The sequence below is a fragment of the Sinocyclocheilus grahami genome, unplaced genomic scaffold, assembly GCF_001515645.1.
Source record: "Sinocyclocheilus grahami isolate Dianchi unplaced genomic scaffold, SAMN03320097.WGS_v1.1 scaffold102.1, whole genome shotgun sequence".
Lineage (NCBI taxonomy): Eukaryota > Metazoa > Chordata > Actinopteri > Cypriniformes > Cyprinidae > Sinocyclocheilus > Sinocyclocheilus grahami.
The window spans coordinates 1,939,979-1,966,731 of record NW_015505281.1 but is presented as its reverse complement, the minus strand read 5'-3'; the positions used below and the strand labels follow the sequence as shown (position 1 = coordinate 1,966,731).

Below are 26,753 nucleotides of genomic sequence, written 5' to 3'. Positions count from 1 at the left end.
TTATATTTATATAGAGAGGCCGGAGTTACCTTGGTAAAAGACCACTATGTCGTTTATATAGCAAACATGGACTTTTGGACTTTTACCATGGTAACATCAGCCTAAAATATGTTAACAAGGCAGGTAAGGATAGCCTCAAATATGAGCGGATTTAATATTTTAAAAACAACACTGATACAACTACACATATATATATATATATATACTACGTATGTAGTAAATTACTTTATAGTCTACTAATTACCAAAAATCGCAGTTCTGTCTCTCTAACTCAATGTTTTCCAATCGCCCGCCATGAACTTCCTGGAACTACTCGAATCACGTGACAATCAAGCGTTCCGAACTTCCGTTGTCTCAACTCTCGCTCTCTCTCTCTCTCTCTCTCTCTCTCTCTCTCTCCCTCGCTCTCTCCCTCTCTCTCTCTCTGTCTACTTCTCTCCCTCGCTCTCTCTCTCTCTCTCTCTCTGTCTACGGCCAGCAGCACAACAACAGCATAATAAACGTGATCTATTTTTAAATGTTAATTATAAAAAATACTGCAACATATCTACAGAAATGCTCTAGAATGTATTTAGTACCATTCGAATACAGCTTTATATTCTCCCTAATAAAAAAACATATTTTGAAACTGGTGTAAGTGTGTAACTGCCCATTCTTGGCAACGCGGACGCCTCGTCTCGTTGCTGCGCGACTCATACAAATCTCGCGAGAGTTTGGGACCTCCAGAGCAGTGCGTTGACGGTGAATGGCGCGTACAGTGTCCAGCGGAGGGCGCTGCTCCATTTCCCCGGTACCCAGCGGAGCGCAGTCCCGCAGCAGTACGAGGGGTGCGTTTGATTACTGCACCGTTAAATGGCGGATGAGGACAAGGGGCTGTAGCACGAACAATAACACCGCACATACCCAGCAAAGCGCTTCTTAATCGTCTCAGTTTGCCGATGCGAATCCCGCATGCATCGCGTGCAGTCATTCATATGTGGCTATATCACTGATTGAGTTTGGGCACGATTGATCGCGGATTTCAGCCGAGCTCCGGGGGAAGTCGGTCTCTTGATGGTGGTTGTAATATGGGGGACTCGCTCGGTCTGATCGGGAAGCGGCTGCTGCTGCTGCTCGGTGACGGGAGCTCCGCGGCGGCGGTGGAGCAGGCGGCCTGGCTCCGCGGAACCGTGCGGGCGGTCAGTGTGATCGGGCTGGCGAGCCCGGGGATGGAGGTGAGACCGACACAACAACAACAACACACCGTCAAAACAATACCGACCCGTGAGAACAAGCGCTGACGCATTCTGCAGTGTCAGTGTGAAAAGCTGAATTATGACTCTAGGCTGCGTGAGAAATGAGGAAGAGATGTGAAGTGAACATCTAATGTGTGTTTGGGTGCTAGCTAGCTAAGTGGCTAGCTGCAGATATACTACTCAGACGGTGTTTTTTGGGGTCACTGATGTTGTCTAGTCTGGCAGCTGACTAGTTTAAGACTGCAGTAGACTTAGTAAATGACCCATTGTGATTAAAAACCGTCCCACACAGTAAATGCATCTATCAAATCAATTAAACATACTATCTTTGAATACAAAGGGAAAGGTCATTATTCATGGCGTGTAATATTCATTTTATATGATGGGGGAATGAGAGCCTTTATAAATGGTGTATTGCTATTCTGAGTAAATGGATGCAGTGCCTTGCGAAAGTATTCATACCCCTTCATTTTTTTCACGTTTTGTTATGTTGCTGCCTTATGTTAAACTGTTTTATATTACTTTCTTTCCACACCAATCTACACTCCATACACCATAATGGCAAGGCAAAAAAAACTGTTGTTTCACATCTTTGCTAATTTATTAAAAATAAACTTAAATGATTCCATCGCATAAGTACTCATACCCTTATCTGGGACAGTTCAAATTTAGCTCAGGCACATTCATATTGCTTGTAGATGTTACTACACTTCGAGTGAAGTTAACCTGTGGCAAATTCAATCGAATGGGTATGATTTGGAACGGCACACATGTCTTAATTAAATGTCTAACAGCTGATAATGCATATCAGAGCAAAAACCAAGCCCTGAGGTCAAAAGAACTGCATGTAGAGCTCTGCTGCATTGAAGGTTCACAGAATCATGTAGCCTTCATTATCTATAATGGAAGACGTTTGAAACAACTAGAACTCTTCCTAGTGCTGGCCTCCTGGCCAAACTGAGCAACTGATGGAGAAGGGCTTTGTCTAGACTGGTGACCAAGAACCTGATGGTCACTCTAGTTGAGCTCCATGTTCATATGTGGAGACAGGAGAAACCTACAGAAGGACAAACATCACTGTAACACTCCTACAATCTGTGCTTTATGGCATTGTGGCAAGACTCTCTTCAGTGTAGACACATGAAAGCACACTTGGAATTTGCACAAAAAAAAGCACCTAAAGGACCCTTAGACTCTGAGAAACAAGATTCTCTGGTCTGATGAGCTTCAATTCCAAGCATAATGTTTGAAGGTAAGCAGCTCTGCTCATCACCTGCAGAGTAGCATCCCAAAAGTAAAGTGAGCTGGTAGCAGCCTCATGCTGTGGGGCTGTTTTTTCAGTGCCAGGGACTGAGGGACTCGTCAGAGCAGAAGATAAGCTCAATGCACCAAAATATTGAGATAGCCTTAATGAAAACCCAGTCCAGATCATTTAGCCTCAGACTGAGCAGAAGGTTTACCTTCCAACAGGACAATGAATCTAAGCACAGCAAGAGTGGCTAATAGACAACTCTGTGAATGTCCTTGAGTGACCCAGCCATAGCCTGGGATTGAACCCAATCAAATATTTCTGGAGAAACCTGAAAATGTGTGTCTGCCCCCATCCAACCTGACAGAGCTTGAGAGGTGAAGAGGCGAGGAGAAGAATGACAGATAATTGCCAAATGCTTATGTGCAATGCTTGTCGCTTAACTTTGATAAAGAATATCTCTTTGGTTTTGAGACTTCAGTCTTTGCAACTTCAGGGATCTTATCTATGCACAATCAGCTTGTAACACTCCAAAGAGAAAGGAAAACTTGAAATCGCATCATATGACCCCTTTAAGGGTATGGATACTAATGCAATGTACTTATTTCAGTTTTTTATTTTTAATAAATTCACAAAGTTGTGACAATTCTGTTTTTGCTTTTGTCAATATGGTGTATGGAGTGTTGACTGATGTTTAGTTTTAAATTTTAACATAAGGCAGCAACATAACAAAACATGAAAAAAAGGAAGGGGTATGAATACTTTCGCAAGGCACTGTAAATGCATAGAAAATATGTGCTGGTGTTCATATTTACACAGACAAACTTCATTAATCATCTTTTTGTTGATTCTTTTATGGTGATTTTTATTATCAGTTATTATTCGTGGATTAAATTAAATTAGGTTAATTTTATGGTCAGTGTATAGAGTACTAGAACCAATGAAATACAGCAGACATTTAGTAAGCCTATATGAAGTGTATGGCTTGCGTTAGATAAGTATATGTATATACATATATGCACATGCAGGCTTTATGTTGTATATTGGTGTGATCTAATTTTAATTTTAACCATTGGTTTGTGATCTGATAGGAATGAAGTAGTCTGTCTGTTGTTACTTATTTGTGTGGCTGACACTTTTGGTGAAATGTGTGTACACTATGGTTCAAAAGATTGGATAATTTTACTTTTTTTTAGCAAGAATGCATTGCATTGATCAAAAGTTACAGTCACAACATGTATAATGTTACAAATATTTCCATTTCAGATGAATAGAATGTTCAAAACAACAGCATTTATTAAATCATTCTAGAAAAAAATATTATTCAGCACAAACATTTTATTAACATTGGTGATGATGTTTCTTGAGCAGCAAAGCAGCATATCAGAATGATTTCTGAAGGATCATGTGACACTGAAGACTAAAGTAATGATGATGCTTTGCATTCAATTATATTCAAATTGAAAATAGGTTTTATTTTTTTTTATTGTAGTAATTTTTTCACAATATTATTGTTGATACTGTATTTTGATCAAATAAATGTAGCTTTGGCAATCATGAGAGACTTCTTTCAAAACATTTAAAAAATCTTGCTGAACCCAAACTTTTGAATGGTAATATAAACTGATTTCTTAAATACTACTTTATTTTTGAGAGAAGTCTTGGTGAGTCTGTGTTTTAATAATAGATATTTAAAAAATATTAAAAACAGTGTTGAAATTTGAGTTAAAAGGAGTATTTTTCTGGTTTGAGCCTTATGATGGGGCGGTTTGGGGTACATAAGACAAAAAAGTTTGGTGTTGTTATGCTAATTACCGTAATATCCATTTGCAACAGATGGCTCATACAAAACTTTGAAGTGTGCTTGTAGAGAGCAGCATTTCACTTGTCTTAAGTTGTCAACCGTCCGTCTTCTTTGTAGGTGTTTGTAGAGTTTGACGACAGCCCTTGGCGGCAGCGCTCATGGGTGCAGGTGTACGGGGACGAGGTGCGAGCCGTTCTCATGGAGAGTGCCATCGTCTGGGCCAACTGCAGCGACCCATCGCTCTCCGCTGCTCAGTGGCCAGCCTTGGTGAGTACAGATGCACACTGCACCGCTTTCCATAATTCTTCTGTAAATCGACTCTTAATATGGGTTGAGATGTATTGCTCTACATCTACATATGTCTGGCATGTTCATGCTTTGTAGTTATGGTTAGCAAAAGCTTTTGGAAATTGTCTTTAGATTGGATCTCTAAGAGGCAATATATAGTGTTTTCTGGTTTATATTCACTCGTTTGTGCATCCAATACTGGTTTCCTGAAAGCCATTTGTCTTTTGGCTCAAACTTCAGATGTTCAAACCGCTGGTTGACCATGTGGGTTTGGGATCCTTGGTTCCTGTGGAGTTCTTTGGTGCAAGAACTTTGGCATTTCTCCCTAATGGGAGTTCACTGCACACTTTTGAGGTTGGTAACTGTCATTAAAATCTGCGTTGTCATATTTTTGCATGTACAAAACCAGAACTTTTTCACTGTGAAAGGTTCAAATTGAAATAGGTGAAATATCTTTAATAAATAAAGATAAGGAATGATCTTTCTTTCTTCAGACTGAAAAAGATTTTGGACACTCTTTGCTACAAGAGCAGCTGGCCCTTCAAGCTGCCATCAGGAGCTGGCACAGTGACTCTGAGTTGCAGGAGATCCTGCGGAAACGTCAGTCGCTTTTAACTATTAATAGACTCTAATGTGCTTGAGTAAACTTACCTGTGCAAAGCCTGAAAGGAAGTCGTACAAGATATTAAAGGATTTTTTTTATTTTACCCAAAAAGGAAAACTTGCTCACCCTCAGGCCATCCAAGATCTAAGTGACTTTTTTCTTCAGTAATACAATGCAGAAGATTTTTAGCTGAAACTGTGGTCATTGGTGGTTCATAAAATGTATCACTTTGAGAGTCAAAAACAGGGAACTGTTGTGACTCCAGTTTACAACATTACCTACTTACTGAAGAATAAAAGTCACTTATATCTTGGATTAGGGATGGAACGATTACCGGTTTCACGATAAAATGCACTGACGGTTAGTATTACCGTTTAAAATTTAATTATCATCAAAACCGTGTTATTATTATTATTATTAGGGCTTCATGTTAATGTTCATTTAATTTTTATGCTTAAAAAAATTGCATATAGCTGCTAATTGTATTAGTTGTTTGTTGATTTTCAAATATAAAACTTATTGAAATGTTTTCAGTGTGTGTATCAGTTCTTTTTGAACGTTTTCATCTGATTTGAACAAAACCGTGATAATATTGATAACCGTGATAACTTTGGTCACTATAATCGTGATATGAAATTCTCATACCGTTACATCCCTATCTTGGATGGCCTGAGGGTGAGTAAATGAACTGCAAGTTTTACTTTTTGTGTGTACTATGCTTTTAATCCTCCTGTTGTCCTCCATTTGACCCAGACTTGGTTTTCTAACAGCTTGAAATATTCGTTAAACTATTTATTTATTCATTCATTTTTTGTGAATATTTCCCATTTAGGGTCATTAATGTGCATTCAAAGATTCGACACATAGATGTGTTTTGCAAAGGCTTTACATAAATTATGACTTTTATGTTGAGATCCCCATCGGTTTCCATGCAATTTGCCAAAAATCAGCACTATAAAAACACTAAAGAGTTAGGGTAAAAAAACAACAGAAAGCCTTTATTGTAGCTTGTCAAACACGTGACATATGAAATGCATTTAAACTTTCATTTAAATTTAAGACTCCGTTTTCTTTTTACTTTTTATTTCAAGTTTACTCGAAATTGAATCCCGTCTTCTAAACTGTTTATTTTTCAAGTTAAGTTGAAAGGTTGAAAAGTGTGTGAAATTATATTTTTGGTTGTTAGTTTTTTTTTTTTTATCTCAATTACTAGGCTTTTGCAGCAATGAAAAGAAGTGTGAGAAACACATTTTATTTATAAGTATCCCATCACAGGGATACCTTATGTATATGTACTACTTGTGGTTAATTTGCACCTCAATGTACAAGCAGTCATGACAGAAATGTTTTTTTTTTTTTTTATTGTGTCTGTACAGCTAATTTTGAACATAAAAATATGTGGGTCAAACATACAAAAGGGGGGGGGGGGGTCTCCCTGTTTACTTGAATCTTTAGTATTTTATTATTTAACTGACAAGCTGATAATCTAAGCTGTACTTCTTTCATATCTTGGACAGGATCTTACACTATTCAGGGTCGGAGAGTGCAGGTGTACCAGCCGGAGTTTGAGGAGCCCTGGGCCCTGGGACTCGTATCTCAGCATGATCCTGTTTCACACATTATGGAGATTACCATGGACCAGGTCCGTGTGAAAGTCAGTACTCTTGTCTCTTTAGAATCGAATCAATGTTGCTGTTCATCTGATTCATGGGTTAGAGATAATAAAAGCTGACTTCAGTGTGTCAATCATGGTTTGTTTCAGGGTGAAGAGACACAAGTCGTCGATCCTCGGGTTATTCATGTGATGCTTGCTGTGGAACAATTAGAAGAGGTGCATTGGGTTTCTGTCTCCTAGTGTTGTTAAATCATAAATTGTCTAATTTAAGTCTGGTAATTGATGATGTGCCTGGGTCATTTTGCCATGTCACAGAGCCCAGATCGACGCAAGAAAGTGAGCGACGGTGGGAAAGGTGAGGGCAGCCGGCGGCGCAGGACAGCATCGGAAGGAGATGAAGACATTACTCTGAAACGTTTTAAAGGAGCCGGAGAGGGCGCCTCTGACGGCCAGAATGCCAATGGCTCCAACAACGATGCTGAGGCTATGGTAACATGCGTAGAGATGCCGGGAGAGGGAGTAGTGGAGGGAAGAGACGGAGGGGGTGGCGTAGGTGGGAGGGTGACGAGCACTTGTAGTCCAGTAGCTTTGCCAAGTCAAGACTCTTCTAACAACAGCAATTCCTCTCAGCAGGAGCACTCCCACATAAGGAGCACAGGTTTTGTCAAGGAGAATGGCAGTTTTGTCCCGAACCAAGAAAGGATATCGTCTTCAGTATCAGCGGTGCTTCCTGCGTCCACTCCAACACCACCTCCATTGAAGCCTGCCCCATCGCCCTTTTCCAACACTTTTCCTTCTTTGGGTCAAATGCCCAGCTTGGTGCCCGGGGCCCCTGCCCCTAAATCGTCTCCCACACTCCCAGCAGCCGAGAGGGAGGAGGGAGGTGTCCTTTCAGGGTATCCTAAAACAGCTGCCCTGGTGTCTCCAGGTCCTGTGACCATTTCATCACCTTCCCAAGACAACGCTTCAAGTGTGACTCTCTCTGCTCCTGTAGAAGCAAACCAAAAGCCCAGTATGTGGGGATCAGCTCCAGAAGCAAGCCAGGTAGGACACTGATTTTTTTTTTTTACTTTGGACTTTGCAATTCATACATACAAATAAAAAACACCACTTCTGAGATGAGTTTTGATTCTGAAATTTAAAACATTCTTGTTTTAAAAAATGTGGGTGGAAATAAAGTAAAAAAAAATAAATAAAAAAAAAGCATTATTACATAATTTGGTAAAACTCTATTTTAATGATAATTTCTCACTATTACTGCACTATTAAGCACATATTAATGCTTTATTCTGCATGACCATATTCTAGATCCCTTAATCCTACTCCATACCCAAACTTAACACCTACCTTACTAACTATTAATAAACAGCAAATTAGGAGCTTATTAAGGAAAAACTCCTTGTTAATAGTGAATGTGTTTCTTTATCTAAATTGTTAAGAATAATTTTAAAAAGTCTTTAATTAAAAAACAAAAAATGTTTAATGATTTATTGTTTCATAAGAAAAGAAAAACTGTGAAGCAGTTTTGTTAAATAACATTAACATTTAGAAAAAAAATCGAAGTCATGTAAAAAATTGTCTCCTCGAAAGTATAGTACTGTGATAACATGATTTAAATAAAAAAAAATTCACATGAAACCCCAAAATTTACATGAATATAAATAATTTTGTTAGTTTTTAATCAGTGTTATTTTAATATTATTTATATATTTTTATAATGCTTATTATTTTGAATTAGCTTTTATTTTTTTATTATTTTATTTTTATTATTATTTTTGGTTTTATTTTAATTTGTTTGAGTAATTTTATGTGGTTTGTCATTTAATATTTTTTTTTAGCCATTTCATTTTCTTTTGAGCCATTTCATATTCTATTTATTTTCATATCAGTATTAGTAATTTTAGTGCTTCATCTTATTTTATTCCAGTTAGTTACCAATTAGATATGGACAATATTATCGGACCGATATTGGAATCGGCCAATAACGGCTTAAAATGCAAATATCGGCATCGGCCCGATATTAAAAATGATGCAGATATGTCTTGCCGATAAGAGGATTAACTCGCACGCGCTCAGGGTGTGCTAGTGATTAGGTCACGTCAGCAGTGTGGTCATTTTTGAAGCAAACTTTTGCCTGAATGATGATTAGATTCACTGTTTTGGATTGCTGCATTTAATTTGAGAATGCACATACAAGATGATGCGTTCGGTTTGCGAGAGTCAACAGTCACTAGCCGTGCAATGGCAGCCTCCCCCTGGTCCTAATGCCCATTTTGTTAGGAGTTATATTTACTTAGGGGGGCACTGTTGGCCTACTTGTAACAAAATGAAAGTGAAGTACACACATCACTAAGAAGCTTGTTTCTGAATAAATAAAGCAGTATCAATGTCATAAAATCACGAGTGTGTTTTGATTTAAAGGTCAGAAGCTATCTTACATGAATAAAAAAAATCACAATCATGACACTTGTAAATTTAAATAATTTTATATATGCAGATTTATTCATTAATGTGTAATGTTTTTTTTTATGAATTATGAGCTCTAAAATAATTTTTATCAGAATTTATACAACTCTTTTATCTTGGACCATCTACTAATATTTTAAGTTTAGCACTGCATCTTTCTGAAAAAAAAATGCAGCGATTGAGATATACAGTAGTTGATTTATAATTATTTTCAAAGCTTTCAATGTAGTGTCATTATAAAAAAAAGCTTCATTATTGTTTATTTAATTCTAACAAGTTTTTATTAAGAACTAACCAAAATTAAAAATATTTTGTTTATAATTTCTGCACAGGAGAGACTTGGTGTTGTTTCCAAACAAAAGGAAATATATAGGCATCGGCTATCGGCCAAAATGAGTTGATAAATATCGGCATATCGGATATATCGGCAAAAATCCAATATTGTGCATCCCTATTACCAGTGCATAGTTTCTAATTTTTTTAAGTTTTTTCATCTAATACTTATATTTTATTTTATTACAGATTTATTTCATTTCACAAAAACAAATTTTAAAAGTTTTAGATAATAATAACAGCACTGATTTTAACCTTTTTTTCCCCTCCCTTTTTGTGGGCACACTTATTACTCTTTGACCGTCATTTATTTGGCTTATTTGTATTTCAGGGCCCCAAGACCCCCGCTCTAGCTGCTGCAGGATTTGGTAAACAGTCGAGTGAGGCAGTGTTTGGGGATGTTCCCACACAGGCCAACGGTTCTTCCCAGGAGGACAAGCCTTTTGGCTTTCCTTTTGGAGCTGCGAAGGAGTCGCAGAGGCAAGACTCTGATCCCTCACAGAACCTGTTCTTCCAAATCATGTCTCAGAACCAGAGCATCACACAAGGCCAGTCAAAGGCCTTCACGTCCTTGTCCAAGTGCCTGAACAAGGAGCCGCCCAGCCTGTTCAAGCCTGCTGCTCCCTCCGAGGGTTTAAGAAAGGCAGTTGTGGCTTCTGCATCCGCTGGACTGTTTGGTTCAGCACCTGCTAGTGGCCTGGCACCAATGAAAGAGCAGCCAAAAGTGCCTGATATCAAGCCTGCAGGCAATGGGATCCTAATGAACAAGCCTTTCGGAGCGGTGGGGGAGGTGCACAGCAAACTCCCAGCCACGTTTCCCTCAGCCGTAGGTCAAGCTGCGAGTTCTGTAGAGGCTCTGAAACCCTCTTTGGGATTAGGAACCAGTGGCCTTGGCAATGCCAGAAATGTTAACAGCTCGAGTCCAGTCAGCGGTTTTGGTCTGCTTGCTGGCAACAAGGTTTCAGAAACTCACGAGAACCTTTTTCTACAGGCCACCAAGGAAACAAATCCATTTCTCGCTTACGGCGGAGCTGTTTCGCACAGCCCTTTTAGTGCATTGTCAACCCCAAAGTCGTCATCTGCGCTGTCCGCATCTGCTGTTTCACCTTCGGGCAGCTCCGGTCTACTTAGTCAAGATCCTCCTGGTGGAGATGCCAAACCAAACCTGTTCACCATGGCAGAACCTCCTAAGGGAATCTTAGCCCCCCAATTCGCTGCTCCTGCTCTCACGACCACTCCATCATTCACTCCGGCTGCCCAGGATGGACAACAGACGTCCAAACCAAACAAAGAAGGTTCAGACGGCAGCCCGGGAATCCGCGTCAGCACCGAAGGCCTAGGTGTCGCTACGCTTTTCGACCAAACCAAGTTTTCTTTGGAGGAACGCAGTCAGTCCACTAAAAGGGATTCAGAGTCCAGTAGCAACAGTGACCTGTCTGATTTGAGCGAGGCAGAGGACAACTCAGGCCAGAGCCAGAAACCTGGGGTTCCTGCAGCTGGTGAGGATAAGAACAAGACCCAGCCTGCGGCTAAGAGCCGGCCGCGGAGCAAACCCTTCAAAGGTAACTGCTTGACAACTGCATGCTGTGTACTTCATCAGTTAGTTCAGCTGAGTTAGTACTCACCCTCATGTCAGTCTAAACCTGTATGAGTTTCTTTATACTGAATCCAGAATTTTTCTTTTCACCATTTCAAAAGGAAAAAAAAACATTTACAAAAATGAAAGTACAAGTAAGATATAGAAGTTCAATTTTTCCAAAATTATGTATTTTATATAAAATAAATATTTGACAATGTCCTTTAATCTAAATGCGCTGTAAAATTAAAGTCATATGTCTAAATAAGTTATGTTCCCAATAAAAAAAAAAAAAACTTTATAAAACTTTAAAGATTTTATTTAGACGCTCTACCAAAAATAGTCACCGGGTGACACCCAAACTCCATTGAATTTTTTTATGCATTTTCCGGTGTAAGTTTCTTTACAAATTTACAAGTTTCTTTGGAATATTACTACTGTCAAAAATGTTATTATTTTATTAATATTTTATATATATATATATATATATATATATATATATATATTAAGAATGAGTTAGTATAGGCGGGTCCACAGCGCGCGTACACTCTGCTTATTACACACACAGGGACGCAGCACACAAACATGCCAAATATAAAAAATTAAAGGATTGCAATGTAAAATATTATTATTGTGTAGGCTACATAAATATAAAAATGCCTACATGTCATAATGTATAGTCATTGCATGTATCAGAATTAGGCTACCTATTTGCTCGCGCACAAGCAGCTCCGTTTCCTCTCTGGAGACGCGTTCTGTCTTTGGGCTTGCAAATTCCGCTGTTTAAATAGCAAATCCGCCATGGCACGAGCACAACTGGCTCTTAAAGGGAATAGGAGATGAGACTCTTTGATTGGTTTATTGCACTTTATGCCCAAAACACACCCATCACTCATTAAGAGAATAGGGACAACCCTTTTAGACCATGCACCGGGCACGCCGACCGTTTTTCCCGTCATTAAACTAGCAGAAGTTGATTTGGACAACTGACCCAACAAAGACACGGGCTCCAGTCAGACTTGGGCCGAAAATTCTGATAAGCTGTCGGACTGGCCCTGACCCAAAACGCTCGTGTCCTAGCCCGGCCCTGACCCAAAAGCTAATTTCCTAGCCCGGCCCTGACCCAAAACGCTCGTGTCCAAGCCCCGGCCCTGACCCAAAACGCTCGTGTCCTAGCCCGGCCCTGACCCAAAACGCTCGTGTCCTAGCCCGGCCCTGACCCAAAACGCTTGTGTCCTAGCCTGGCCCTGACCCAAAAGCTCGTGTCCTAGCCCGGCCCTTGTCTGACAGCTTATCAGAATTCTCGGCCCAAGTCCGACTAGAGCCTGTGTCTTTTTTTTTTTTTTTTCCTCTCTCTCTCTTCCCCATTACACGGCTGCTGTTGCAGTCATTAAAATAGTTCTGTTTTGTTTTTAATGACAAAATGGTTATGTTCTTGACCAATTTTTTTTTTTTTTTTAATTTAGAAATATGTTTGGAACTTGTTGTTGTTGTTGTTGTTGTTGTTAAATTAAAGTGAAACTGAACCGACAAATTTTTAAGTCTAAATACAGTCACCAGAAGTAAAAAAACTATAGGTACACTATTAAGGCCCCAGATATACTTCAAACGAAGTTCGTTTTCGTTATTCGTTTGGGGACAAAAAGAAGTTCGAAAAGGCTGAGCGACGGTATACTGTTTTCGAACATTCCAACACCCCTGCTCTGCAGGAGGCGGGGTGTAGATTAATGTAAACATGTGTCGCGACACTCGTGCATATGCCCTAAACACAATAAAGATGCAATGGTGTATTTAGGTGTGAGACTGGTACCAATGGTCAGAATATTATAGACAAAAGAATAATAATTAGCAGCAGTTCAGAGTCAAGTATCATGTTTGCAATATCAGTCTTTGAATGTGTAAATGGCTCATAGTCTGAAAACTTTAGCATGATGTGGAAAAAATATTGGAGTCATCTCAATAGCACAAACCTGTTTGTTACTTTATTTTATTAGTGTTCATTTATTTTATTAAACTGGATAAATTACACCTTTTTATATTTTATGTGGTGTCATGATTTGATAAAAACAAAGGTTTATTATTGTATGTTCTTTTGGCATTTCATTTATTGTATACCTTTTAAATTCGCTTATTGAAAGAACAACAACAACAACAGCAGCAGCAGCAGTATGGTGTAACATTTATTTGAAACACATGTATTTGGTACTTGCTACCTTATACCGATACTCTTTCTTTTCATGGCTTTGGAGAACTTGCATCTGATGTTTCTCTACGTCACTTTTTTTGTAACTCCGGGTTGTCGGCACCAAGCTTCGTTGCAATTTCTTTCCAGGAATTAAATGCTTTCTCTGAATCTTTAAAGTCTCTCCGCGAGCGATCGTACAGGTGCGGGTATATTTGTGCCAGCTCAGCTATTCGACACATGTTGCTAGTGACTTGGAGACGTTGTTCTCCTGCCTGACCTCCGCTGAATGAGAAACGAACCGTGAAAAAAAATTGCACGTCAAAGAAGGTGGAGTTCCAGAACACACCCACCGATTGCGTAATCGCCATGGACCAATGGAAGCTCAAAGATGTTTAGGAACCAAAATGAACCCCAGAAAGTTCGCTTTGGTGAGCTGTTTCGAACTGCGGAAATGACGTCATATCAGTTCGTTCTTCGATTTCGTTTGAAGTATATCGGGGGCCTTTAGCGAACTACACCATGGTCACATGACTTCAGCGTTACCGCCATTAAGCGTTCTTCATTTCAACATTTTCCCTGAAAGTTCGAGATAGAATAGTTTGTAAGAGCTCGATTATAAAGAGTAGATGAGGTTTACCTGTTCGTTATGATGACGTTTATTGTCCCCAGCAACCTCTTCGATCCCATTTAGCCACTTGCTAGCAACCAAAACCACTTTAAGGCAAGCCTCCAAGGTTAGCATTTGGCATTTAATGAATCAACATCTCATCGACTGATTTTCAACATGTTTGCCATTAAACATTACACCAAAAATGCTGTTTTATAAGAGAAGTCACAGACAGTTTTTCAAGGTTTGGCCTACAAAAATGTGTCATTCCTGCAGCACTCTTTTCATTAGTTTACTGTCTTTGTTTAAAAGTTCTGTCCACCTGCTCTAAGTATCAGCAGTGCCATTAACCACTAGTCTACCGATATGATAAATCAGTCGATGTTCACAATCATCTGATTTTGGGTTTGTGTGTGATTTATGTAGCGGGGCAGTCCGTGTTGAAGGACCAGAATAAGGTTCGGCGCTTGAAGCAGTCCGGAGAGTCCTTTCTGCAAGACGGCTCCTGCATTAACGTGGCGCCCCACCTGCACAAATGCCGCGAGTGCCGTCTGGAGCGCTACAGGAAATCCCGCGAGGACGAGGACGATGACGACCCAAACGTTTCCTGCCGATTCTTCCACTTCCGCAGGTGAATACGATTCAGACAACTACAGGTATGACTAGCTTAACTCTTGGCTAGGGTATGAGACTGACACCTTGACTTGTGTTGTAACAGGCTGGCTTTCACTAAGAAGGGAGTCCTTCGCGTGGAAGGCTTTCTGAGCCCGCAGCAGAGTGACAGCATGGCAATGGGGCTTTGGCTCCCCTCCCTCACGGTACACGAAGGACTTGACCTGGACACGTCCAAATATATTTTAGCAAACGTGGGTGACCAGTTTTGCCAACTGGTCATGTCAGAGAAAGAGGCCATGATGATGATAGAGCCCCATCGTAAGTAACTCTTTGTTTATCAAAACTGATTACAGCTCGTTCACACAAAATCATTTATAATCTGAATAAATTCTAAGAAAGTATCACGTAATGCCAAATTTTACATGCACTATTTTCACCAGTCCATCTAGTTTTATGGACACTCTTAATTTCTGTAAACTTAAAGTAAAATAGCAGCTAAAATAGTTTTCAGTTAATAAAGTATTCTAGTAGTTTTTAAGAGCTGAATGTTCAAGTTTCCCTCTTTTTTTTATTGTTTTTTAAACAAATTTACCTGACTCTTCTAATATATATATTTTTTTCACATTTTAAAGAAGATTTCTACCACATGAAATGTTTTAGAGCTTAACATTACTGTGTATATTCTTTATAAAAATGAACATGGAGTTTTATGTTTTTATACATTTTTCATGACTTTCCCAAGACTGTTGGAACCCTGTTTTTTTTTTTTTTTTCAAAGAAAAAAGGTGGCAAATTAAATGAAACATTTCTGGATGTTTTAGCATATTTTAATTAGGTTTTTAGACAAAAAAAATATTTTTGTCTAATTTTATATAATTTATATCAATTTCTGTAATATATAACATCTTGAAAACATACGGACACCTGAATGAATTGCTTAGTAGCTAAATGGATGTAGCTTCCATAATCAGTGTATGTAATATTAAAGGCCTCGTTCATGAAATGTAAGCAGAATAATTTTGAGTGAATAATTCATAGAAATTCAGGTGAAATGCCACATTAAAATGAATGCTTTTTCAATGAATTTCACATTCTACTCATGTTTTATGAATGAAGCTCAATGGAAAGGGGAAAACTCTGGTGCATATGTTATCTTATCAGTAAGGAATGTATGAAAATCTTATATTAAACAGTAATAATTATAATAATAGGAGCCTCTTAAAGAAGAAGTTACAGGTCTGTGAGAGCCAGAAATCTTGCTTGTTTGTAGGTGACCAAATACTTATTTTACCGAGGAATTTACCAATTAATTCTTTAAAAATCCTACAATGTGATTTTCTGGATTTTTTTTTTCTCATTTTGTCTCTCATAGATGAGGTATACCTATGATGAAAATTACAGGCCTCTCTCATCTTTTTAAGTGGGAGAACTTGCACAATTGGTGGCTGACTAAATACTTTTTTGCCCCACTGTATATAGTACCTTTCAGGACCTCAGTGTTACTTATTTTAGTGTGAACACTTCAGGACTAATATAAAGCAAGGTTATTATTTTTAAAACTACTACTAAAAAACAAAAGCTTGCAGTAAAAAAAAAGTTTTATTAAATAGAGAAAAAAAAAACTTTTTTTGTATTATAAATGTAAACTAAAATGCTAAAAAGCTAGTGACTATTTTAAAATTATAATAAGGACTTGTATAAAATCTCTGTGATTTTGCAGAAAAAGTGGCATGGAAGCGAGCTGTGAGGGGAGTGAGAGAAATGTGCGACGTGTGTGAAACAACGCTGTTCAACATCCACTGGGTGTGTCGCAAATGCGGTTTCGGCGTTTGTCTCGACTGCTACCGGCTACGCAAGAACAGGCCACCTGAAGGTAGATATGACAAAGGATCTGCCACATTCATGAAGCTATCCTCCTATTTGATACAAGAGCACTGTCTTGTATCATGTACATTCATTACAGCATGTCTCAGACTCTCACTTCTGCTCTTACACTAGACGAGAGTCCAGAAGAAGAGGTGTTCTCATGGCTGAAGTGTGCTAAAGGCCAGCCACACGAACCACAGAACCTCATGCCCACTCAAATTATACCTGGAACAGGTTAGTGCTTTTATCCCTATTAAAAATATATGAAATCACAGTAACTGGTGCTCAGTTTTATTGTCTCCTTGTATCCCTTTAGCCTTGTACAGCATAGGTGACATGGTACACGCAGCCAGAGGTAAATGGGGGATCAAAGCGAACTGTCCCTGCACTAGTCGACATAACAAACCTTTGGTGCGGCCCAGTGCTCCAAATGGCCTTTCACAGGCAAGATATCTCCAAAACATTTGGATTGAAAGTCAATTACATCTGTAATGCTCTTAGGTGTTTTTTAATCTTGCGTCTCATGTTTGGTGCAGTCGGGTGCAGCTAACAGTGTGGGGAATGGAGCCACTTCCACTTCAGCCACAACCCGTCCGAACGGGGAACCAGCAGCGGGTGTAGCAGTCAAAACAGAGCCTGTTGAAGAGGCGGGCATTGCTGACACTACGTCAGGCTCCAGTGGGACAAACAGCAGCACTCCTAGCCCTGCTCCTGCCCAGACACCAGCCACTAAAGATGGCAAGGGCAGTTCCTCAGCCCTTCACTGGCTGGCCGACCTGGCCACACAAAAGGAGCCCAAAGGTGAGACTAATGATGTGTTCACACCAGACGCGAAGCGAATATGCGCATCACGTTACTCGCTCTAGATTACTCGCGGGATGTTTCTCGTGTCACTCGCGCAAATAAAAACAGCGCGATCAACCATGGTGGAGATAACTACAATCGCTGTTTTGTACCTGTTGTCAAAAAGTCCCAAATACGATGGAAAGCCAAACGCCGACGTGTCTGGTTTCACAGCACCATCCAGAGGAGGATGAGTAATGTTAGGATCCTGCATTAAAGGTGCAGTTGGAGATATTGGAAAATGCTAACTTTAGCCTGATAGCACTGAAAACGAACGTCCAACGCTCGGATCCAGCATTTTGATTGGACGAACATTTCTTCGTCCTACTTCTTGGTCCTACGCCTTCCACAGAATATATAAATACATTTAGACCACTTAACTTAATGATTGCTATCGGGATGTGAAGAGACTTTCAACCAGCATAACAAAAAATGTTTCTGAAGACAATCACCTATTGCACCTTTAAATGTGTGTTACATTTTACTACTGTATATATACACTGATATTACGGTACTATTATTTTTATTATTGATAGCAGCATCTCTGTACCACTACAACTGATTTTAATTGTTTTCTATGCTCCAGACCTATATAATGACAGACGGCTACAATAATGCTCTCTTCCATTGTCTGATTCAACTGGACGTGTCAAGAAGCTCTTTGCTGATTGGCATGCAAATTTTCCGCTCGAGTTGAAATTTTTTAACTTGCACGAAAGACACGATTGAGGCAAATATCGTGCATTCGTGGTAAACGCGTCACACATTTTGCGTCATTCGCGTCGCACGGCACAAATTTGCCTCTATTCGTGTCTTTGCATTGACTTTGTATCTACTCGCACGAATAATAACAATCGCTTCTAGTGTGTAACACTAGATAAGTTTAGAGCGGTGAACAGTTAGTGGATGGCACATGTGGAGGTGCTTAATAACAGTGGTTCTCAACTGGTTTATCTTCAGGACCTTGAATTAACATTTGACCAAAATGATCATGGACTGTTATATATATATTATTTTTATATAGTACATACTATATAAAAATAATATATATATAACAGTCCATGATCATTTTGGTCAAATGTTAATTCAAGGTCCTGAAGACAAAAAAGTAGGCCTACTCTTTGTGATTGGTTTTCAGTCCTTTATAATAAACTATACATACGTACACAATGCTGTTTTGTTTCTAATTGTTGAAGCAACTTAAGTATGTTTGGTTTTAAATATCATTATTTTAAACATAATGCACGTTTTTTCAAAGATAGTCGTGCATTAGTTTGAATTTCAAATTCAAATTTCAAATTTCAAATTTTTGAACAACAAAATTTGAATTTAGTTTTTTGACAGCCCTAACATTAGGGCTGTCAAAAAACTAAATTCAAATTTTGTACTTAAATATGATAAAATTTTTCGAATTATATTCTAATTTAAATGGCCTAATTTCAGTTAGAGGGGGAAAACGTTTCTGGCTTCTCTCCTGAGGCCACAAGAGGGCGAATCGTTCAAAATATTACTAATGCACGTTTATTCAAAGCAATAAAATAACACGACTATCTTTGAAAAAACGTGCATTATGTTTAAAATAATGATATTTAAAACCAAACATACTTAAGTTGCTTCAACAATTAGAAACAAAACAGCATTGTGTACGTATGTATAGTTTATTATAAAGGACTGAAAACCAATCACAAAGAGTAGGCCTAATTTTTTGTCTCGAGACATGTTTTTTTTAAAAGTTGAACTTGCATTAATTTTACGTGGGGTTTCTGAACATGCGGCTCTCTTGTGCGAGACGCGAGTGCAATGTTGATAGATGTCCCTATAGAAAATGCGATAAATATGTTCTGTGTGAACGGTTTTGCCGTAAACAAGATCTTCTCCACATTGATGTTCTCTTTTTCCGCAATATTTTGAATGAACAATGCAGCTTATCATCGCATCTCGTGTGCCACTGATAACGTTGCCTGGCACACACCTAAAATTTGAATAAAACATTTTTGCATTCGAATGTGGATTTTTATTTTAAATTCGACAAATATTAAAATTTTTATTTGACAGCCCTGTAGTATATATTATTTTGTACATTTGAGCAGAGATATGTTTATTATTGTATTTATTATTTTGGTAATTATTATTATTTTTATAAACTGTTATAATAATAATAATAAACAAATTTATGTGTAGAACAGCATTCATATAGAAGAAATGCAGCTCAAAGTGCTTTACTGTTAAATTTACATTAAGAACAAAGTTCTTCAGAGAAACAGATGAAAAATACCATAATGTAACGTGAAACCCATTTTATAGTTAATAAAAAAACAAAATTGTATACATGGAATGCATAACAAAGATGTAAATAATAATAAAAAATATAATACAAAGAATGCATAAATCAGGTAAAAAAAAATTAAAATAATAAAAATGCATTCAAAAGAAATTTAAAGAAAGATTTCTAGTCGTGTCCATTTTTGGAAGACCAAACAAAGTAGTTTTGCTTTCACAATGAAACAGTGTCACTGGGCTAGCGTGAGGAACAGCGGGAAGATTAGAGTGAGCATAGGTGGGTGGGCTTGAGAACGGCGCGGCCGGCGATTTCGACAAGGAGCATCCGGAAGGACATGTGACGACTCCGGGCTGGACTCCGCTACGTCCACGGTGAAAGCCGATCCGGCGATCCACAGTGCAAAGTTGATGTATTTCCTCAGCGACCATCACGGATCATCTCCAGGCATGACGAAGCAGATATCGTCCTCTTTTGGAAGACCAAACAAAGTAGTTTAACTTTCATAACGAAACACACAGCGCCTTCACAACATGGAAGATCTTCATAGAGTGCTGGAAACAAGGACAGGTGAGCTGTGAATATCAAATGGATGAGGCAACAACAATACTACAGCGAGAATAAAAGTTATGCCTTCTTTCTTTGCGTGAACATTTGGGCGGCGTTATGCAAATCTTCCCACATAGTGATGTAGACATGTACTTGCGTGTGTTAGAACGAGCTGTTTTAGGTAGGCGTGGTTGACTCTTAACTTTTATAAAGAATATCTCTTTGGATTTGAGACTTTAGTCTTTGCAACTTTACAGATCTTCTTTATGCTCCAAGAGCTTGTAACACTCCAAAGAGAAAGGAAAAATTGAAATCGCATCATATGACCCCTTTAATTAAAAGTAGCATGAATTTGCAGTAAAACAGCATATAGTTTGATCTTATTTATCTTGCTACCCATGATTAATATGGCATCAGCAACATTTTGTTATTTGCCTTTGGCATTGTTTTTCCCCTTGTTGTCTGCAACCCTGTAAGAACAAACATGTGACTAAATCTTGTTCTGTTAACAATGTTTTAGAACCACTCTACTTAACGTTTTCTGGTAAATCTTGAGTTTGGTAAATCTTTGCAAGGGCTCTTGGCAGACACAATGTGCTCAGGTTCTTCCTCTTGTTTTGTCTCAGAGTCTCTGCGCTCCATGATGGGTCGTGACTCTCGTGCTCCATTTGGTCTGGATTCCTTCGGCACCCTTTCCAAACCCTCAGGGTCCAGTCCCAAGCTCTTCAATAGTCTGCTGCTTGGCGCTGGCCCTTCCCAACCCAAAGCAGAGGGCACTAGCCTCCGGGATCTGCTGAACTCTGGCCCTGGGAAGCTTCCGCAGGGTCCCGCCGAAGGAGGTGTTCCTTTCCCTTCAGTGTTCTCCACTGCTGGTGTACGTGACAGTGCTTTAACTTTATCTGTATGCTTTGAGAAACATTTCTTATTATCAGTGTTGAAAACAGTTGTGCTGCTTCCATGATACATTTTTCAGGATTCTTCTTCTAGATAGAAAGTTCAAAAGAACAGCGTTTATTTTAAATGGAACATTACAAATGTCTTTATTACCAATTTTGATCTATGTAATGCGCCCTTGCAGAATAAATGTATTAATTTCTTAAATTCTTACTGATGACAACATTTTGAACAGTAATGTCAGTGTTGTTGAGACATAGACATAAGAAAATAAATGTTCTTAATGTTTTTATTTATATATTTTTGTTCTATCTCTCTTAAGCAGGCTGATAAAATGAAGGGAGGCCTTCCTAACTTCCTGGATCATATAATTGCATCAGTGGTGGAGACTAAGAAGGCAGAGGGTCGACGTGCGTCAGGGTCAGCAGAAGGCGGCGAGTCGGGGACTGCTCCTCGCAGAGAGGGCTTGATGGGTCTCAGTGTATTAGACCCCCACACTTCACACTCGTGGCTGTGTGATGGCCGTTTGCTCTGCCTGCAGGACCCCAGCAACACCAACAACTGGAAGATCTTCAGAGAGTGCTGGAAACAAGGACAGGTGAGCGGTGAATATCAAATGGATGCGCATTTATTTGATCATTTACATTCTGCTGATGCTAATAACCTTTTCTTGTTTAGCCTGTGCTGGTCTCAGGCATACACAAAAAGCTGAAGGGTAACTTGTGGAAGCCAGAGTCCTTCAGCAAGGAGTTTGGAGACCAGGATGTGGACCTGGTCAACTGTAGGAACTGCGCCATTATCTCTGATGTCAAAGTCCGAAACTTCTGGGATGGCTTCCAGGTCATTTCCAGTGAGTACATCTGAGCAAGCCTGGATCTTTTTATTGTTGATTTGATTATTAACGTCTTTAATTGTCATGAACTATGAAACCACTTTAACCTGGTGGTCTATTATATTCTGCTCTGTTCTCTAGAGCGGTTGAAGGGTGGAGATGGCCAACCTATGGTACTAAAACTTAAAGACTGGCCTCCTGGAGAAGATTTCAGAGACATGATGCCCACTCGGTAGGTTTGCTGACATGTTATTTGGTGCCATACCTGGTGGTCGACTGATGTGGATTTTTTTTTTATTGCTGATGCCGGTATTTTGGAGTGCATGGTGGCCGTTGGGCAGTAAGAAGCCAATATATCAATATATATCATAGCACACTGTTTAATTTAAAGATATGTGTAAAAAACACATATATAACAGTTGCTTAAATTAAATGTATAATATAAATGCATAATATTTACTAGATTGTCATTAGAAAATGAATAAATATAAAAAAAAATTGATCTTAATAAAAAATACATCTGTAAAGATTTTTTTAGAAGCCAACTTCTTTCTGTAATTCTATTATAGTATTTTTCACAAATAAAGAAACGCTGCAACCTGGTAAGTTTCTACAAGTTGACGCTAGTGTTGTCACAGTACCAAAATTTGACTTCGATACAATACCTGACTAGTCTCTCGATACTACTACTGAACCGATAACACAACAGGAACAGTAATTCAATAATAAATGATGCACATGGAATTCGTAGATTATTGTTTTATCTACTAATTTTTTTTATTTTAAAAATAATAAAAACAAAATCATATGTCACTCCCACCACAAAGGCCTGTGGTGAGCAACTACCAGTCTATGATACAGCCGATAAATATAGATCTTTGAAACATTGGTAATTTAGCCAAATTAGATGGTTATTATTAACCTCAATTACCTGTCAAACTCAGATGGTGAAAAATGTCACGTGTCACGAAATAAATCGCATTCATTTGACTTGGGCATGAGCTAGGAGTGAGAAATATGACCAGAATCTTATTTTACAATATGAGTGATTTTATTTCACGAGAACAATTTCTATAATGATATAGTAATTTTGTTGTTATTTTATCTTTGTTAATAGCAGTAAGAACATAGATCCAAGTAACAAACAAAAGAACAAATACAAAACAGAGACACAAATGAAAACTGTTTTTAGGTAAAGTAGGTCTTTTAACGGTAGCATTCAATTAAGAGATAATACAGAAATTGAATAAAGTTATCAAAATGTATATAAAGTTTGGCAGGCCAATGTTCATGCAGGGATCTGAAGCAGAGCGCTGAACACACACTGTCCTGCTGTTGCACATTGACGCAACTAAGGAAATATGGCTTTCTGTCATTCTTAAAGGGTTAGTTCACCCAAAAATGAAAATTAGGCTGCGTTTTACTCACCCCCGATGCATCCTAGGTGTAGACTTTCTTCTTTCAGACGAATCCAGTCGGAGTTATATTAAAAATTGTCTTAGATCTTTCAAGCTCTATCGTTGCACTCAGCGGGTGTTGCATTGCTTCTGTCCAAAAGACGTGAAATAAAAAGCACCCTTCCATAAAAAAAAAGGTGTCTCACATGGCTCCGGGTGGTGAACAAAGGCCTCCTGTAGCGAATCGATGCGTTTTTGTAAGAAAAATATCCATATTCAAAACGTAATAATTATATTATATTACCCTAATATTTTTTGTCAAAATAAAAGTTCTGTGCACTGACGAGATATAAGTTTCCATTACACTACAATCAGTGTTGGGGTTTTTTTTTTTTTTTTTTTAACAGATTATTTTTTTTTTTTTTTTTTTTTAAAAAAAACTAAAAAAAAAAAATTTATTTTTTTTTTTTTTTTATCTCTCTTATGTTTAAGCATTTGAAACAGATCATATATACCAGGAACGCTTAGACTAACCTTTCTTTTCATCAGGGAGTTTCGGAGGAAAGTCAATGGTTCTAAAAGGCTGTGTCTCTGAAGCCATTTGTAATGCCACAACATCAGTCCCTGATGTTCAGAGCATCTCATGTTGTGAGGGGAACCTGTGTAACGGTGCTAAAAGTGTCACTCAGAGCAACAGATTACTTTTTTTTTTTTTTTTTTTTACAAGTAACTAGTAAAGTAACATATTAATTTTACATTTACAAGAAAATATCGGAGTAACTTTTTTCAAACAAGTAACTTAAGTTACTTTGTTTTTCTATTTATTGACTGACAGCTCTCTTTTCCCTGTGTTGAGATAAATTGGGAATGAGGTGCAGAGGAAGAGGCACTTTCCTCCTCAGCCTGATGCTTATTCATTTCACTTTTGGAGTGAAAGGACGATTATAGTTTCCAAAAATAGTTTTTTAGCTTATTAAAAAACACAAGCAAGCCCAGCCCAGGTGACAAAAATGCATTACAATAAATGTAATGCATTACTTTCCATAAAAGTAACATAATTAGTTCCTTTATGGAGTAATGCAATTTTGCAATGCGTTACTTTTAAAAATAACTTTCCCCAACGCTGATCGCAATGCCTTTTTAGTTACGGTATGTTGTGTATAACACTATTTAGCTCTGGTTTTACATACGTTACACAATGAATATTACATGAATACAGCATAGCAGCAAACTGGATATATCACATCATGAAATTCATATTTGCTGAATGCTGATAGTAGATGAGGAAGCATTACACTGTTTGCCTTTATCACTAACAATAGAAAAGCCACATTTTCATATACTCTTAACCAATTTTGTTTAAAAGCTCTGTGTCATAATTTATTAAACCTGGTATACAGAGACCGTAAAATAATGGAATCCCTTAATCCATTAAGCATGTTTTATTAGTGTGTGCTGGTTTGAACTCTTTGAGAACTTATTTTTATTCATTTAACTCGTTTGAAGAGGTTTTTCCACAGAGTTAAGCCAAATACGTTTTGGAGTTTTTAACAAAAATAACATGATTATAATTCAGCCATAATATTTCTCACCATGAAAATAGCCACAGAAGCTGGAATGGCATTAAACACAAACAAACTGCTGTAAAATGATGAAGATGGACTATGGGAGCTCTGTGCATTCAGCATTGTCAAAATAAAAGTTCTGTGCACTGACGAGATAAAAGTTTCCATTTCTGACATATTGGCCAAACAGAAAAAAATGATTGGCCAATGCTGATAATTAAAAAAGCTTCTATATTGGCCTTGCCAACATATCGGTCGAACACTACCTATGGCATCTTCGCTTGGGAGCAGCCAGTTTTTATGAATTAGCTTGCTTATGTTCTCCTGTTTGCAGGTTTGATGATCTTATGGAGAACCTTCCTCTGCCAGAGTACACTAAGAGAGATGGCCGTCTCAACTTGGCCTCTCGTCTTCCAAACTTCTTCGTTCGGCCAGATTTGGGTCCTAAAATGTACAATGCCTATGGTAAGAGATCTGCATTCAACATCCTCGCCACTGCTTATGAGGAATACACTGACAGCGCTTTAACAGGGTGTCCGCTGGTCCTTAAAAAGTCTTAAAATGTCTTCAATAACATTTTCCTAATATAAGGCCTTAAAATGTCTTAAGTTCGGATTCGATGGGTCTTAAATATTTTTGGTCACATTACCGCTAAAATATCTTCAGTCTGATGGACCTAATGACTGTTTACAATCATTGGACAGACCGAAGATGTTTTTCTTCCCCGCAGTAAGTTACTGCGTCATCAGAGAGAATTGCAGTAAGTTAGCAGAATACAAGCTCGCGCTGAGGCTCACTCTGTTTGTCTCGAGACTTCAGAACAAATGAGCGTGACCGCACACACAAACTCAGAAGAAACACACTGAGGTAAAAATTCAAAATGTTTAGTTTATTCATAACATGATATAGTTAAAAGGGTCCTATTATGCTCTTTTACAAAGTCTTGATTTTGTTTTGGAGGTGTACTAGAACATGCTCTCATGCTTGGTGGTTCGAAAAACACATTATTTTTCACATAATTTACATTATTAAAATACCTTTCTCCCCATCCTGGCACAAACGGCTCGATTAGTTCCGGCTTTGATGAAGGGCCGCCTTCCGGAAAAACAAAATGGGTTGTGATTGGTTAGCTGTCCCAGTGCGTTGTGATTGGTGAACAGCTTAGACGGTGTTTCAGTACTGCCACACCCCCTTGCTCCGTCTTTCAACAAAACCTTTTGGGCGAATCCGGCACTGTACTCACTCGTGTTGTGGAAGCTGTCCTCAGTCAAATGCGCAGCACACAATAGCAAATTGGGGTTATAATGCTCAGGAACAGAGTTAAAAAATTAATTGCAACCACTGTTTCCTGACATCATCCGCTTTCGGAAGTCCTCGCGTACCCCTGCTCTGCATGTTTTGCACGTCTCTTTGTTAACACACCTGATTCAGATCATCGCTTTAGAAGTGAGCTCAGTGCATGAACTGTGTTCCGATTGACATGGTCCCTACACAGTGTCCATTGCTCCCTACTCCCTGAGCAGGGGAAATCCGTTGAAGTTTACTTCTCTTCGGAATATTCATTTACAGATTTGCGCTACGCCGCTGCCTGCGGCGTCTTCACACACAAACGAAACTTACTAGAGAAGCGTGAATTGGGACATAATATACCTCTGTAAATAAATACAATTTAAATTCACGTCTCGCACACTTAAATGCCCTTTGTACGGAACATATATGCTCCCTTCAAACTGGAATCATGGAGGAATATCCGGTAATGTCCACTTCGCAGGGCACTTACAGTCAAATATAACAAACGTATGAAGCAATAAGAGAAACATACAAAATGTACAGAGCGGGGGTACGCGAGGACTGGAATTGAGAACCGATGTTCTAGACATGCCAAAAATGTGAGGCTACAGCACAGCAGCGCTTCTTCTTGGTTTTCTCTGATGCACTAACTCTGCAGCAGC

General features: G+C 38.6%; 1 protein-coding gene across 1 annotated transcript in view; it reads left to right on the top strand.

The window, feature by feature from the left end:
• Positions 1-801: 801 nt before the first annotated feature.
• kdm3b (lysine (K)-specific demethylase 3B) overlaps positions 802-26,753 on the top strand; it is a 35,147-nt gene continuing 9,195 nt past the window's right edge. The window contains exons 1-19 of the mRNA XM_016276479.1: positions 802-1,214; positions 4,406-4,555; positions 4,817-4,930; positions 5,071-5,176; positions 6,698-6,834; positions 6,943-7,011; positions 7,111-7,839; positions 9,926-11,156; positions 14,389-14,593; positions 14,681-14,895; positions 16,298-16,450; positions 16,576-16,677; positions 16,760-16,887; positions 16,980-17,244; positions 20,740-20,987; positions 21,330-21,605; positions 21,686-21,857; positions 21,981-22,071; positions 25,136-25,320. Coding sequence (XP_016131965.1) covers positions 1,068-1,214; positions 4,406-4,555; positions 4,817-4,930; positions 5,071-5,176; positions 6,698-6,834; positions 6,943-7,011; positions 7,111-7,839; positions 9,926-11,156; positions 14,389-14,593; positions 14,681-14,895; positions 16,298-16,450; positions 16,576-16,677; positions 16,760-16,887; positions 16,980-17,244; positions 20,740-20,987; positions 21,330-21,605; positions 21,686-21,857; positions 21,981-22,071; positions 25,136-25,320 — 4,723 coding nt within the window. The 5' untranslated portion in view covers positions 802-1,067. The remainder of the gene's footprint in view (positions 1,215-4,405; positions 4,556-4,816; positions 4,931-5,070; positions 5,177-6,697; positions 6,835-6,942; positions 7,012-7,110; positions 7,840-9,925; positions 11,157-14,388; positions 14,594-14,680; positions 14,896-16,297; positions 16,451-16,575; positions 16,678-16,759; positions 16,888-16,979; positions 17,245-20,739; positions 20,988-21,329; positions 21,606-21,685; positions 21,858-21,980; positions 22,072-25,135; positions 25,321-26,753) is intronic.